General features: G+C 38.4%; 1 protein-coding gene across 6 annotated transcripts in view; it reads right to left on the reverse strand.

Annotated features, from left to right (window-relative positions):
- ATRNL1 (attractin like 1) overlaps positions 1 to 14,735 on the reverse strand; it is a 948,738-nt gene that overhangs the window by 487,255 nt on the left and 446,748 nt on the right. For all 6 annotated transcript variants that reach the window (XM_045024151.1, XM_045024152.1, XM_045024153.1 and 3 more), the window contains exons 22-24: positions 8,921 to 9,015; positions 5,508 to 5,586; positions 4,035 to 4,192 (exon numbers count right to left, since the gene is read on the reverse strand). In XM_045024151.1, coding sequence (XP_044880086.1) covers positions 4,035 to 4,192; positions 5,508 to 5,586; positions 8,921 to 9,015 — 332 coding nt within the window. The remainder of the gene's footprint in view (positions 1 to 4,034; positions 4,193 to 5,507; positions 5,587 to 8,920; positions 9,016 to 14,735) is intronic.

Below are 14,735 nucleotides of genomic sequence, written 5' to 3' on the forward strand. Positions count from 1 at the left end.
GAAGTCCCCTATGAGAACCAGTTCCTGTGATCTAGCAACTTCTGTTAGTTGCCTGAATAAAGCCTCGTCCACCTCATCCCCCTGGTCTGGTGGTCTATAGCAGATTCACATCATGACATCACCCTTGTTGCTCACACTTCTAAACTTAATCCAGAAACTCATTTTTTTCTGCAGTTTCACAATTTCCAATGCTGAAGTCAGCTATGACATTAGAAAATAGGAAACATGTCAAAGCAAAGACTCATAAATACTTTGCACTGAGTATAGTTAGGGAGTACTTTCATGGCACATCAACACTTGGAATGTAGTATTCAAAACGAGATATGGAAAAATATAGGGAGATACCAAGGACAAAGCTGGCACAAACAAGTGAATTAAACTTTAAGTGATGTGTAAAGAGTTTTGTCACTTGTAAAATCATACCAGAAATACTAGTAGCTGAAATGCATATCAATGCATACCAACATTAAGCAGCATCACAACATCACAATGGGCAGATTTTAAACCCAGGAGACTTCGGCTCTGCCATAAGGGCTGGACATGTTACTGGGAAAGTCACAGTAGAGAAATTAAGAAACTATTGTTTTTTGTTTTTTATAATAAAGGGCATAGAAAACTAATAACTATGACTCAACAACACTAAACATCTTAACTATTTATAGTACGAAGTATTAGTCACACAGCGAGCAAGAGACACAGACTCTGACGCCTAGGGCACAAGTGCAGCTTCAACAAACACTGCTGTCTTTAAAAAAAAAAAAAAAAAGCTTGAGAACATGGGGCACATGCACTCCAAGAGTGGAAAATATATGGACAAGCACTCAGAGAAGAGAGAGTTTGAGAGGGACTTATTTACTCCGAGAGCATCCCAAACTATGGTGGTTTGCCCAGATTCTTGGTTGTTAATGCATGGAGAGAGGAGAATACTAACATTCTATCAGTCTGCAGTGGTACTTAAAAATAGAGTCTCACTCACTAGGCAAAACCCCACATTCATTTATAAGTCAAGTGGTGGCCATGCTTGATATGACCACATCAGCAATTCCAGAAGTTGGTAGTTTTCATTCTCTCTTACATCAGTATGACGAAGTTTTAGAGCAGAACATGGATGAGACCATCAGGTATTGATTTTGTCTTTCGGTTTCTTCTTCCTCAAGATTGTGGGGTACTGCATCCCCTGTGACAATGTAGATCTTCAGGCAAAGTTCACGGCAAGCTGGCATGGTAATAGATGAACATTATAGGATTATGTCTTCTTAATAATGTTTGTCTTAGAAGGGTGATTCAGGTATCCTCAGCTCTTGCATTATGAGAGAAGAAATGACTGGTTGACTCATACATAGGTTAAATTATTTAAGAGTGCCAACTATGAGGGATTTCTGGCAGAAGAGGCAGTCCCATCTTCACACAATAGGTCTGGTGGATAGGAGAGAATGCCTGACTAATTTTAGGCTCACCCAGTGTTAGAGAATATACAAGCTAAATGGTGATGTTTCTGTGTCAGGTTCCTTTATGGTTTGAAGGTAACTGTTTTAGCTCATCGTCCTGAATCTAGGCTCAGTCCAGGTAATCAGGGTCTACTCATAAGATGATTATTATGGATAGGTGAAATAGCTTTTGCACTGGATAACCCTAACTTGTATACCCAATTATCTCGACTTGGAAATGGTTATGGGATGCTTGTAGTGATGGGTGCCATGTATTTGGCTGATTTGTGGCAGTACTGCTAGCAGGAAATTTGGGCCTGTTGTGATGGATTCAGTAAAACACAAGGGACTTGGAAAGCCATATGTGATTTTAACAATTTATTCTAAAAATAATTGTTTAATGAAATTGAGGCTGTAAGCCTTTCATCCAGATACCTTCTGAAATGGTCCTCTGTGGGATGGACAGAGGCTCAGTAATCCCAAATGCAGCTATACTAAAGAAAGCTAGAAAGATCCCTGAAATTTCTAGCAAAAAACCACAAAACAGTATAAAAACTATGGAAGAGGACTAAATCGTGAGAGATACTGAGTTCATAGAATCATAGAATCATAGAATCTCAGGGTTGGAAGGGACCTCAGGAGGTCATCTAGTCCAACCCCCTGCTCAAAGCAGGACCAAACTCAACTAAATCATCCCAGCCAGGGCTTTGTCAAGCCTGACCTTAAAAACCTTGAAGGAAGGAGATTCCACTATCTCCCTAGGTAACCCATTCCAGTTCTTCACCACCCTACTAGTGAAAAAGTGTTTCCTAATATCCAACCTAAACCTCCCCCTCTGCAACTTGAGACCATTACTCCTTGTTCTGTCATCTTCTACCACTGAGAACAGTCTAGATCCATCCTCTTTGGAACCCCCTTTCAGGTAGTTGAAAGCAGCTATCAAATCCCCCCTCATTCTTCTCTTCTGCAGACTAAACAATCCCAGTTCCCTCAGCCTCTCCTCATAAGTCATGTGCTCCAGACCCCTAATCATTTTTGTTGCCCTCCGCTGGACTCTCTCCAATTTATCCACATCCTTCTTGTAGTGTAGGGCCCAAAACTGGACACAGTACTCCAAATGAGGCCTCACCAGTGCTGAGTAGAGGGGAATGATCACATCCCTTGATCTGCTGGAAATGCCCCTACTTATACAACCCAAAATGCCATTAGCCTTCTTGGCAACAAGGGCACACTGACTCATATTCAGCTTTTCGTCCACCGTAACCCCTAGGTCCTTTTCTGCAGAATTGCTGCCCAGCCATTCGGTCCCTAGTCTGTAGCAGTGCATGGGATTCTTCCGTCCTAAGTGCAGGACTCTGCACTTGTCCTTGTTGAACCTCATCATATTTCTTTTGGCCCAATCCTCTAATTTGTCTAGGTCCCTCTGTATCCTAGCCCTACCCTCCAGCATATCAACCACTCCTCCCAGTGTAGTGTCATCTGCAAACTTGCTAAGGGTGCAGTCCACACCATCCTCCAGATCGTTAATGAAGATATTGAATAAAACCAGCCCCAGCACCGACCCTGGGGGCACTCCACTTGATACCGGCTGCCAACTAGACATGGAACCATTGATCACTACCCGTTGAGCCCGACCATCTAGCCAGTTTTCTATCCACCTTACCGTCCATTCATCCAGCCCAGACTTCTTTAACTTGCTGGCAAGAATACTGTGGGAGACTGTATCAAAAGCTTTGCTAAAGTCCAGAAATAGTACATCCACTGCTTTCCCCTCATCCACAGAGCCGGTTATCTCGTCATAGAAGGCAATTAGGTTAGTCAGGCATGACTTGCCCTTGGTGAATCCATGCTGACTGTTCCTGATCACTTTCCCCTCCTTTAAGTGGTTCAGAATTGAATTAAGTGGTTCAGAATTGATTAAGTGGTTCAGAATTGAATTCCATCAATTCCCACTGATATCACTAGAAATTCAGGGTATTAAACACCTCACTGGCTTAAGTCCCAAAAGAGAAAATGAATTCTAAATGAATACACCTTTACCAAATGTTATGTCTCTCTCACCAACAGAAGTTTACCCACTAAAAAGATACTACCTCACCCACCTTGTCTCATTAATATCCTGAGACCAGCACAGCTACAACAACACTGTATACAAGCTGTCACACTGTAGTACCACACAGACATTAAACCTTTAACCAATTAAAATTCAATTAGTAAGAAAGCTAATGGTTTACAAAAACCTAATCAGAACATATACAGTGTTATTGTTATGCACTAATTTTTACCTTGAGGGTACAATTGAGGATTAAAAATCTCATTCATTTTGAACAAACATTTGTAAACAAAGTAGCCCTCAATACAAATGTCATAAGTAATGGAACATAAATAAACAGGAGTAAGTAATTAGTCACTTGGAGGTACTCTAGTTTGCAGAAAGACTAAATATATACAACAAATCATACTCTAGAGAATATATTATCTATGATTCTATGAATATAATACATAAGAATAATTTCTGTAGTCTCAGTAGCAGTGGAAATATTCATTTAAGTAACAAAACAAAACCTCTCACCAGGAATAGTAAATGGCTTAATATTTACAACTAACCTGTATTTTGATTGGCCAGGAAAAATTGCTGACATACACATAGAAAGTGATGTTTGGGTTACTCCGAAAGTTGAATTTTTCACAAGAAAAGCTATCTGTAAATTCCTTGATATTAGTCTTGGAAACAACAGGAATCTCTTCTCCAGATATTGTTCCTGCTAAAAATATAAATAAATATTAAATTATCATAAAAAGGGCCAAAGTAAGTTTGCTCAGGCAACTGCAAATTAACTTTATTTCAGAGTACTTGACATTGCAAGCTTAACATTCTCTTATGATTTTTTCTGTTTATTATATATTATACATTAAACATACAAGTATATGATACACATATATACACACACACAGAAAATTCACACACACTACCATGCCAATTTCAAAAGATTATGAATGATTCATAAAATTGATGGAAGATGTACGTTGATACGAGTTTTATAGCAAGCTTATCCCGATTAACTACACAGCTAATACGGTTTCCCCTAGTAATTTACATCCAATTTCAATAAAAATTCATAGGTTACTAAAGTGTAGAAAGTGAATTTGTCTACATTTTAAAATATTGCTATAGTGTTTCAACTGCTCTTAGAAACTTGAATAATAAACCAGATAACCATATATCATTTATTGTAAACCATAAGGCTTCTCACCAATTCTGTTTGATCAGGGCATTGCTGACTTAGTAAAGTAAAAAAGATGATCATGGAAAAAAACAGAATTTTCTAGCAAAGATATGTTAAAACAAAGATTTCAAGACCTCCCATAAAATACTGTTAGATGCAACTAAGTGCAAAAATTCTCAAGAATATGTAAGTTCTTAAACCATCTTTAAAGGCCTAGTTTTATTCTTTTTTTTTTAAAAATGTACATTTTAACTTGTAAGCATTGTGCTTCTTCTTGGATATATTTTCAGAAAGTCAACAGAACCAGTTCATGGAAATTTCCTAAATAAAGCTTTTCTTCCTCTTTATTAAAGCAAAAGGCATAATGGGGTTCAAAGTTTGGAGAAAAAAACAGATAAGCAGCTCCTTTTATCAGCATTCACAGATGAATTTTATTGTTTGATATCAATATTAAGGTTAATAATTAAATTTTTCGCTTGAACACTGAAACAAAGAAATTAAAATCTCAGTCTCCCCAGCAGTTTAGGAAGTAATTTATCTTAATTAAAATCACAGCATTTCATAACACTGCCATTTAAAAAAATTAAATAGAGTACAAGCTTTTGCTACCAAAGTAATTTTAATTGAATAGAAGAGAAAGTTAACATGTTAATGAAGCTTTGTTCAGATTACAAATTATTATCTGAATTTTAAGTAATATTATTAATACTAGCATAATGATAGTAAAATAATACATTTTATAAAATTTTATTACTGAAATTAGCAACAAAGAGGACAATTATGTTAAAATAGCTTAAACGAACAGTTCTTGAGACATACAGGGCAAAGACATCATGCCAAAATGCTTCCTTACCTGTAGAACCAATAGACCATGTAATATTGAGGTTAAAGTTGTTTGAAGCATTAATTGATATATCCAAATTTTTGTTTGACTAGATATAAAGAAAAGATAACATTAAAATTAACAAAATATAGCAGAAACATACTGCCTAATGCACTGAATGTACCTCTATTGTACATAATTAATTAAACTTTTTAATCCCCCCCCCCCCTTTTCACATATCTACTGTAGACTGCAAACACTGGGCCCAGTGAAGTCAAGAGCAAAAACTCCCATTGGCAGGACATGACCCTGAGATATAACTTTCACCAATGATCTTGTTTTATATTACAATCTAAATCAAGAAACACTATTTTTTGAAAACTAAAAAACCCAGCCTATATATGAATAAAAATATTCATAAAAATTACTTGTCTTGCTAATAAAAATTTGTTCAGTAAAGGGTATTCTAACATATTTCATCCAGTCTATACACCTCTACCTCGATATAACGCTGTCCTCAGGAGCCAAAAAATCTTACTGCGTTATAGGTGAAACCGCGTTATATCGAACTTGCTTTGATCCACCGGAGTGTGCAGCTCTGCTCTCCCCCCGCCCGGAGCGCTGCTTTACCACATTATATCTGAATTCGTGTTATATCAGGTCGCATTACATTGGGGTAGAGGTGTACTTAAATTATCCCAATTAGTGGGTTTCCACCACTGTCATAGAATCATAGAATATCAGGTTTGGAAGGGACCTCAGGAGGTCATCTAGTTCAATCCCCTGCTCAAAGCAGGATCATCCCCAACTAAATCATCCCAGCCAGGGCTTTGTCAAGCCTGACCTTAAAAACCTCTAAGGAAGGAGATTCCACCACCTCCCTAGGTAACCCATTCCAGTGCTTCACCACCCTCCTAGTGAAAATGTTTTCCTAATATCCAACCTAAACCTCCCCCATTGCAACTTGAGACCATCACTCCTTGTTCTGTCATCTGCTACCACTGAGAACAGTCTAGATCCATCCTCTTTGGAACCCCCTTTCAGGTAGTTGAAAGCAGCTATCAAATCCCCCCTCATTCTTCTCTTCTGCAGACTAAATAATCCCAGTTCCCTTAGCCTCTCCTCATAAGTCATGTGCTCCAGACCCCTAATTATTTTGTTATTCACACCCCAGCTTGACTCTTTCCAATTTTTCCACATCCTTCTTGTAGTGTGGGTTCCCAAAACTGGACACAGGACTCCAGATGAGGCCTCACCAATGTCGAATAGAGGGGAATGATCACGTCCCTCAATCTGCTGGCAATGCCCCTACTTATACAGCCCAAAATGCTGTTAGCCTTCTTTGCAACAAGAACACAGTGTTGACTCATATCCAGTTTCTCGTCCACTGTAACCCCTACATCCTTTTCTGCAGAACTGCTGCCTAGCCATTCAATCCCTAGTCTGTAGCAGTTCATGGGATTCTTCCGTCCTAAGTGCAGGACTCTGCACTTGTCCTTGTTGAGAACATCAGATTTCTTTTGGACCAATCCTCTAATTTGTCTAGGTCCATCTGTATTCTATCCCCACCCTCCGGCATATCTACCATTCCTCCCAATTTAGTGTCACCTGCAAACCTGCTGAGGGTGCAGTCCACGCCATCCTCCAGATCATTAATGTCTTTGGTAGACTATATATACTGTAGTAACCTTTGCTTTTAGAAAATATTTTCTGACTCACACGCACAACTAACTTTGAGATAAGATTGTTCAGAATTTCCTGGGAACATAATCACCACAAATCAAGAAAATCACCCTTTAAAGTAAACTAACACCAACAAACATTCACAGAATATCAGGTCCACCATAAACTTCATTTCATTTCCAATATACAACCATCCAAAAGGTATATATCCAGTTCTTTTAAATCAGAGTCAAAAATACAAGCTTCACTGTGATTACAGGCTCACAGCCTGGCGGGGCCTCAAGCCTCTACCAAGACTGATGCCCATAGGGCATTAGGGCCATTCACTTTGAAATTTTATTTTGACTCAGAAAATTTCTGAACAGTCCTTGCTGCCTTTTGCAAAGTTTTATTTATTTATTTTAAGGGTTGTTTTTGTGCCACTTTCCCATCATCATAAAGTGAGACTGAAAATCCTGAGAAGTAGGAAAACAGTAGGAAAATATGTATGTCCTCAGTATTACACAGAAGCTATGTCTACACTGCCCAATAGTTTTGGCTACAGGGGTGTGAATAGCAGTGCACAGCAAAGAGCTGTGCTGTAACTCCCCCGTGTGGACGCTGTGGGCACGAACTAAAAGGTTCGTAGTGTAGTCCTCTTCAAGCAGGACGACATTAATGCAAAGTAGGAACCTTTTAGTTTACACCCACAGTATTTACATGGGAAAATTACAGCTCAGCACGCACCTGGGTGCACAGTTCTATTCACACCCCAGTACTCTGAACTGCAGGGCAGTGTAGCTGAGCCCTAAGTGGCAAACGAGATGAGACATCTTAAACACGAGACTTGCTTATTGTATAATCTATGTGCTGCATCATCATAATTATCCTCTGCGGAAAATTCTCTGTTTTAGGCGAGGAGGACACACACATTAAAATATAACTCAATTTTATACATATCTAGGGATGGGTATTTAGTGACAAAAAATTAGCTACTGCAATCTTCCCTACCATAGCTACCACTCTCCTTCCCTGCCTCCTGGAACCCCTGATCTTCTTCATCCTAATTCTGAGAAATGTTCTGATCAGATCAGGGCAGAGGGTGCCAATACCACCTCAACCAGCTCCAGAAGCATCCCAAATACCACCTGGGATGAGAGGCTTTGTCACAGCCTCCCCCCTAGCCTCCCCATACACGCTTTGTGTGTGTGCTCTTTTCCTTTCTCATCTAATTTCTTCTCTTCCTAGCTCTCTTTTTCTAAGAAAAGTCTGGCTTAGTCAGTCAAGACTGTGTTATTTTGCAACAATGTAAGCCTGTAACCAGAAAGGTAGCTAAAAGCAATACCCGAAACAGACCAATGCTGGTACACATTTGCCATGTTTTGGAGTTGCTGATCAGACCATGTGCTATGCCTGTGTTGCAGTGAGGACAACAGAGAACAACAATGCAAACCTACTTGTTTAGATTGCTCCTCTAAAATGACAGAAATATAATTTCACAAGTTATATGAATGTTTTAGAAAGCTGCAATATAAAAAATATGGAGACTGAATTTAGAGATATTTTTCTCAAGTACACCTACTTTTCAGAAAGTTAAAGAAGCTTAAAGATGGGTCTTGCATAGAAGTCAAAGAAAGTCCAGTGACATCAACAAGTTTTGGATTATCCCTAAATACCTGACAGGTGCTTGCAGAGCTAAAATCACAATCAAATACCATGGAAAAGTTGATATCCTTGGTTGGAAGAAAATTACATTAGGGATGATTAATCACATTTCTCACCTGTTCAGGGTTTGCTATAAAGTTTATGGCAGTGAAGTGGCGATCATCTTCTTGTAATAAGCTGAAGGTAAACTGGTAGTCAATCAAAAGGCTGTCTGTGGGCAAAACAGATTGTAAAAAAACTGCCAAATAGGATTCTGGTGCACATATATTTTTAAAAATATTAAACGTACTGTAGTAGCTGAACATCTACTATAACTTTTACTTCAAATATATGGAGAATGGTAAAGGTCAGAAAGTCATTTGGCATTTCAATGTTTATATATTTGCCACCAAACAATCTGCTGGTGCAGTCAGAAAGTATGAACTTAAGCAAAATAGTCTAACTTGAGAAATAAGAATTAGCATAAAGATTCAAGAGTTATTTTTCACTGAATTATAAATTGTACTATTACCAAGCTAGTCATGCCTCCTGAATTTGTACATTTTTTCAGAAGGTCCTATAAAATATAGTAGGAACACTGCCAGTTTCCAGATTTTTACACTGAAAAATGGTTTAAATTTTTGTTAAAAATGCACTTAAATGTTTTAGGTTTTATTGTAATAGTTGCATGGATTTTACAATGTTCTGCAACTGAATTATATAGATGTTACAATTACTAAGCTTCACAGTACCGAAAAATAAAAGAACTGTTGCTACAGTAAAGGCGCACACAGGTCTGGTGCTGCAGTTATACGGTTAATAATGAAGTGGTACACTGGAATTTTAGGACCAATAGTACACCATACCAGAATACCCATTGCAGAACTGCTGCAGTTCTATGGTGAAATCTTGGCTCCATTGAAACAAATGGGAGTTTGGTCATTTGTTTCAATAAAGTTTTCCTCTATATTATTCTTCATATCGATGATAAATTTTACCACCAAGTCTCATCCTACTAAAGGAAAGAAAGGAAGTGGAGGTTGTTTAGTAGTTCCTTTTTATACCACTGTCAGGCAACAATACCCAACAATGATTTTTGGTGTCCTCTAATCATACCTCTTTCCATGAAATTCTGTTAGCCACTAATGCCTACAGAGCCTCATCTTACATATATAAAACCTATGCTCCTCTGAACAAAACTAGTAACAACTATTAAGGAAGTGGAAGGCAGGGTCAAGGCAGGAAGAAGTTATATCAGTCTCAGATGATGCTTTTCTGTTGGGTCTGACGGCATCTTCCTGCTATTGACAGACATCTTCTGTGCAGTACCACAGGGAATCTAGGTCATGATCTGAAACCTGGCATTTTCTTACAGTACTCTGTGGCTGACCAGATTGAGTAGAAGTGGTGAGTGGCAGTGCAGTGGACTCAGCATAGAGGCAGCTGCTTGTCTTCTCTTCATTAAAGAAGGGGAGCCTGAGTAATGAACAAAGTGCAAAACCACAAGGGAGAAGGAGAGGAAGAAGGGGAGCGGCAAGGAAGGCTTAGCTAAGAGGTACAACGGCACTTATATAGTTTTACAAACATAATTAAGAAAGCCTTGCTATCCCTCATGATAGGGTCCTTATATAATTACTAAATATTGTGAACCCCATTGATTGGATAGGTAGATAAACAAATGTAGGTAGACAAAGGGTAAGACTGTCACCCCTCGTCCAGCAACTTTATGCCAAGTAAAAAGACTAGGAATGATGCAAAAAGGCTCTCAAAACCCTGGGACCAGCCAACAGAGGAACTGTGGAAGACAACAATAGGCTGCATTCTGAGGAACCTCTTGCACTCTCCAGTGTAGGGATGTGCCGGGGACACAGCAGTGGGTGGGAGGGGCATATCAGGAACAGGGTCACTACACAGCACTGTGGAGAGTCTCGGCAGTGCTATGGACCATAACTAGAAAGGGGCAGGCTGGTATAAGCTAGACTGGCCTCCAGGGCTGTTAATGTTACACCAGGGACCATGGAGCAGCTCAGAATTTGAAGAATACAAAGATGACTTAAAGGTACTACAGCCCGCCACTTGGCCTTCTGCTGTGATCTCTTAGAGGTGCAGCACAGAATCTCAGCCAAGAAGCTTAAGTGACCTGCACAAGATCACACAGTGAGAGGGTGAGAGTAGACCCCAGGCGACGTGTGTTCCGATGACGAGATTTTGGCATCTTATGTGCACATGACTTTAAAAAGTAAAATAAAATGAAATAAAATAAATAGAAGATGAAAAGCTACATTTAATCTTTTAAAATTGAAGTTATTTAGCAGTCAACAAAATCATTTCCCAGAAATACGTATTTTCAATTACTTCAAAATATTTAGCTTTTCATTGTCTGTTATACCATAAAGATGAATATTTTTTCCTTTAGCTATATGTCAACATCACTAATGTTAGCAGCTTCACAGATACTGTGCTACTCTCATTTAATCTGTGTTTTGTAAAGTAAATGCCAAGGAAAAAGGATCTTGTTATTCAAGAAAAAATAAAAGCTTCTCCCAATGGTAAAAGATGGTGAACTAGATAACTCCCCATATCTTTACTATCTACCATAGTTTACAGCAAGACTTCCACTTTTTTCTTGGCCTTGCATCTGCAACACAATAACCATAAATTACCAAAGAGAATAAAAATTGGTTTTATATGGCAACATTTTGTACTCAAAGCTACAGCTATACTAGAGAGCGTACAGCAGTGCAGGAATACCCATATGAGATGGGTAAGAAATTAAGGTATTCTGGACACTCAGAGTATCAGAGTGTGAACCAACTGCCATGCTGCTCAGTAACACATTTATACTCTAAAAGAATGATTCCAAGCAAAACAGCGTTCACTGCGGGTACGAATTCCAGTTATTTTATGGGATTCAGACCTGTTGTATGAAGTACTTTAAACAAACAGAAATTACATTAATTTAAATTGCATACAATATTTATCAACATTGATTCCTTGAGATGAGAATTAATATGCACTTATATCAAGTAATTTCCACTAGCTGAGGATCTGGCTCCATATACTTTTGTTTCTGTTGCAAGTATATATTAAACCAACTATGATTTCAGCATCCTTAACCTTTACTTTTCATGAGCCTTTTTTGTGTTTATAAGAGACACAATCACAACACAAATAACTTTAATTAGGGGGAAAACCTGCATTGATCCCAATTAAATGGAAAGTAAGAATCTTCCAGTGTAACTTTCTGCAGCATGGGCAAGAGAGTGAAAATGCTGATAGTAAAGCACTCAAACAGCATATACAATCATCACTACTCTACCACCTGTAGTTCAACACCAACTAAAAGGCACTCTTACAGTGCTTTATCTGTCTGGCCTGCATCTCATTGAAACAATGGTTATTTCCAAGTAGACTTTAGGATGAATAAGTTGGCTTCCAGATATCACAGCCCAACTGAACAAACAATGCTGCTACTTGGCTAAATCCTCTCCACATTTATACAAATGGAGTGTGAACTAATAATCAGAGGTAAAAGGTAAAAACATACCAGCTGCTCATCACATCTATAAGGCTATATAACAAAGAAATAAGTTTCTCAATGCAATATTCAGAATTATAACATTATGTTCTTTTATTAGGTTCCAACTGATAATTTCAAATTTGCTGGAAGTGAATGATTGATATACTTTATGTTCCCCTTTGACAGCTTGATTTCTTTTTGCTCTTTTACTAGGTAAAGATGATTTGTATGTGTGAATATGACATTATCATTGCTTATGTTTGTGTGCTTTTATTGAGATGTTTAAATGTTATATTGTATTACTTTGTATTCTTAAAGATAAAACAATATAGAAGTGAAAGAAAAATCATATTTTTTTATCAGGACCATGAGTTTCAGTTCTGTCCAAGACACATTTTCCCCCATCCAAATTTAATTCCCAGCACGTTTTTCATTCACAAAGTGTTAATTAGCTATAATGATTTTCTAAAAAGACAAGGCTATTAAATGTCTTGCACATTGCATAGATTTTTCTCTTAACTATCGAACAAATTTTAACAAAGAATGCGAGACATAAAAATCAATGTTATATTCTTCTATTTTTAACAAAACTTTTCAATTTTTAGATATTTTACATAACGTGGCCTATTTGTATTTTATTTATTGTTACACTTTCAACAGTCTAAAAGCTCTAGAAATCTGATATAATAGACAGTCTTCTATCAATTTTATATTGTATCTGTGAAATCTGGCTAAAACTATTCAGCAAATTTGTGTCAAATTCGTGAATAGTATTGGTTGCCCCAAAATAAAATATTTTTCACCTACCTCTAGTAATCAGTCACTTACACCATTGCAAAGCAAGGAAAAATGATACTAAGTCAGAATAGCAGCATTTTAAATCCACTTATGCATGATTGCATAAGGTGCAGGGGGCACTAGAAAATCAGGATCTTCATGTGCACCATATTAAGCAACGTCACGTCAGTTATTTCTATGGTCAAATACAGCTGGGGCTTATTGTTGTGGTAGCCTTTTCACAATTTTGTTTTGAATCCTAAAAAAAACCTTGATTACTTCCTCAATTAAGAAAGACAAAAGAATCATTAGAAACAATTCAACATGCCAGTAATGAACTCATGTACAAGTACAACAATAATTAGGCAAAACAAAGTAGCCATTTAATTAAATAGAAAAATAAATTTTAAAGCAATGCTTTAACTTCTGCATTGCTATTTATTTTTAAAGTGCTATTTTCCCTTTTTGAGTGCACATGACTCTTGATAAGGTTAATGAGAGTTTTGTGCATGCATGAATAGACCTATTCTTCTAGTCAAGTCTTTGTGAAATATTTCTTAACTTCATTCTTTTGGTGCTAATTATTATAATATCTGATGCTTCACAAACATTAATGAATTCACTGTCATGAGACAAGGGGATGATATCCCCATTTTACAGATGGGGAACTGAGACACAGAGAGATTAAGGACAAAAGTATCTAATTTGGGTACCCAATCTGAGATACATAGAACCTAATTTTTCCAGGCTACGTAGCATTGCATAGCATTGCATATGTTCCAAGCACAACTCCCATTGATTTCAGTTGCAGCTGAGAGTGCTCAGCACTTCTGCAAATCAGACTCTAAGGTCTCAATCAAGCAGCCAGAAAATAAGGAACACACAATTAGGTACCAGCTCTGAAAAGTTTTTTTTTAAGTACCTTGACTAGAATCTCACAGGAAGTTTGAGGCAAAGAGAGGGATAGAATCAGGAGCGGCTCTAGGCATTTTGCCGCCCCAAGCACGGCAGCCTGCCTGCCGTCCTTGCGGCGACCTGCAGAGCGCCCCCACTGTCTTGCCGCCCCAAACACGCGCTTGGCGTGCTCTGGCCCGGAGCCACCCCTGGATAATATGATTCTCCAGGGCATCATTCAACTGCCTTAACTATGAAATCTTCCTTTCTCGCCCTACAATCCCCTGCCTCATTCACTACACACCTTCTTCAGCATCCACTGAGGCCCCTCCTGCTTTGGCCAACATCCCTCACAAGTATTGTGACTTCTCTGATGTTTCTGACAACGGGAAGATAGATATCCTGCCCCTACATCACACTTACGATTGCCCAATCGATCTCTAGCCTGAAGCCAAGATCCCATTTGGTTGGATATAGGCCCTCTCCAAACCTGAACTTTGGTCTCTCTCCACATGTACTTGCAGGAGAAACTTCAGAAGGTTTTCATCTGCCCATTCACATCTCCAGCAAGTGCTCCCATCTTTTTCATTAAGAAGAAAGATGGCTCTTTGTGGCCATGCATGCACTGACTATTGGGCCTGAACAAGGTGACCATACAAAACCATTCCCCCTTATCAATGAGCTCTTAGACCAGCTCCACATGGCCTGTATTTTCACAAAGTTAGATCTGCATGAGGCTTATAACCTGGGGCGCATGGAGG

The sequence above is a fragment of the Mauremys mutica genome, chromosome 7 (assembly GCF_020497125.1).
Source record: "Mauremys mutica isolate MM-2020 ecotype Southern chromosome 7, ASM2049712v1, whole genome shotgun sequence".
NCBI lineage: Eukaryota > Metazoa > Chordata > Testudines > Geoemydidae > Mauremys > Mauremys mutica.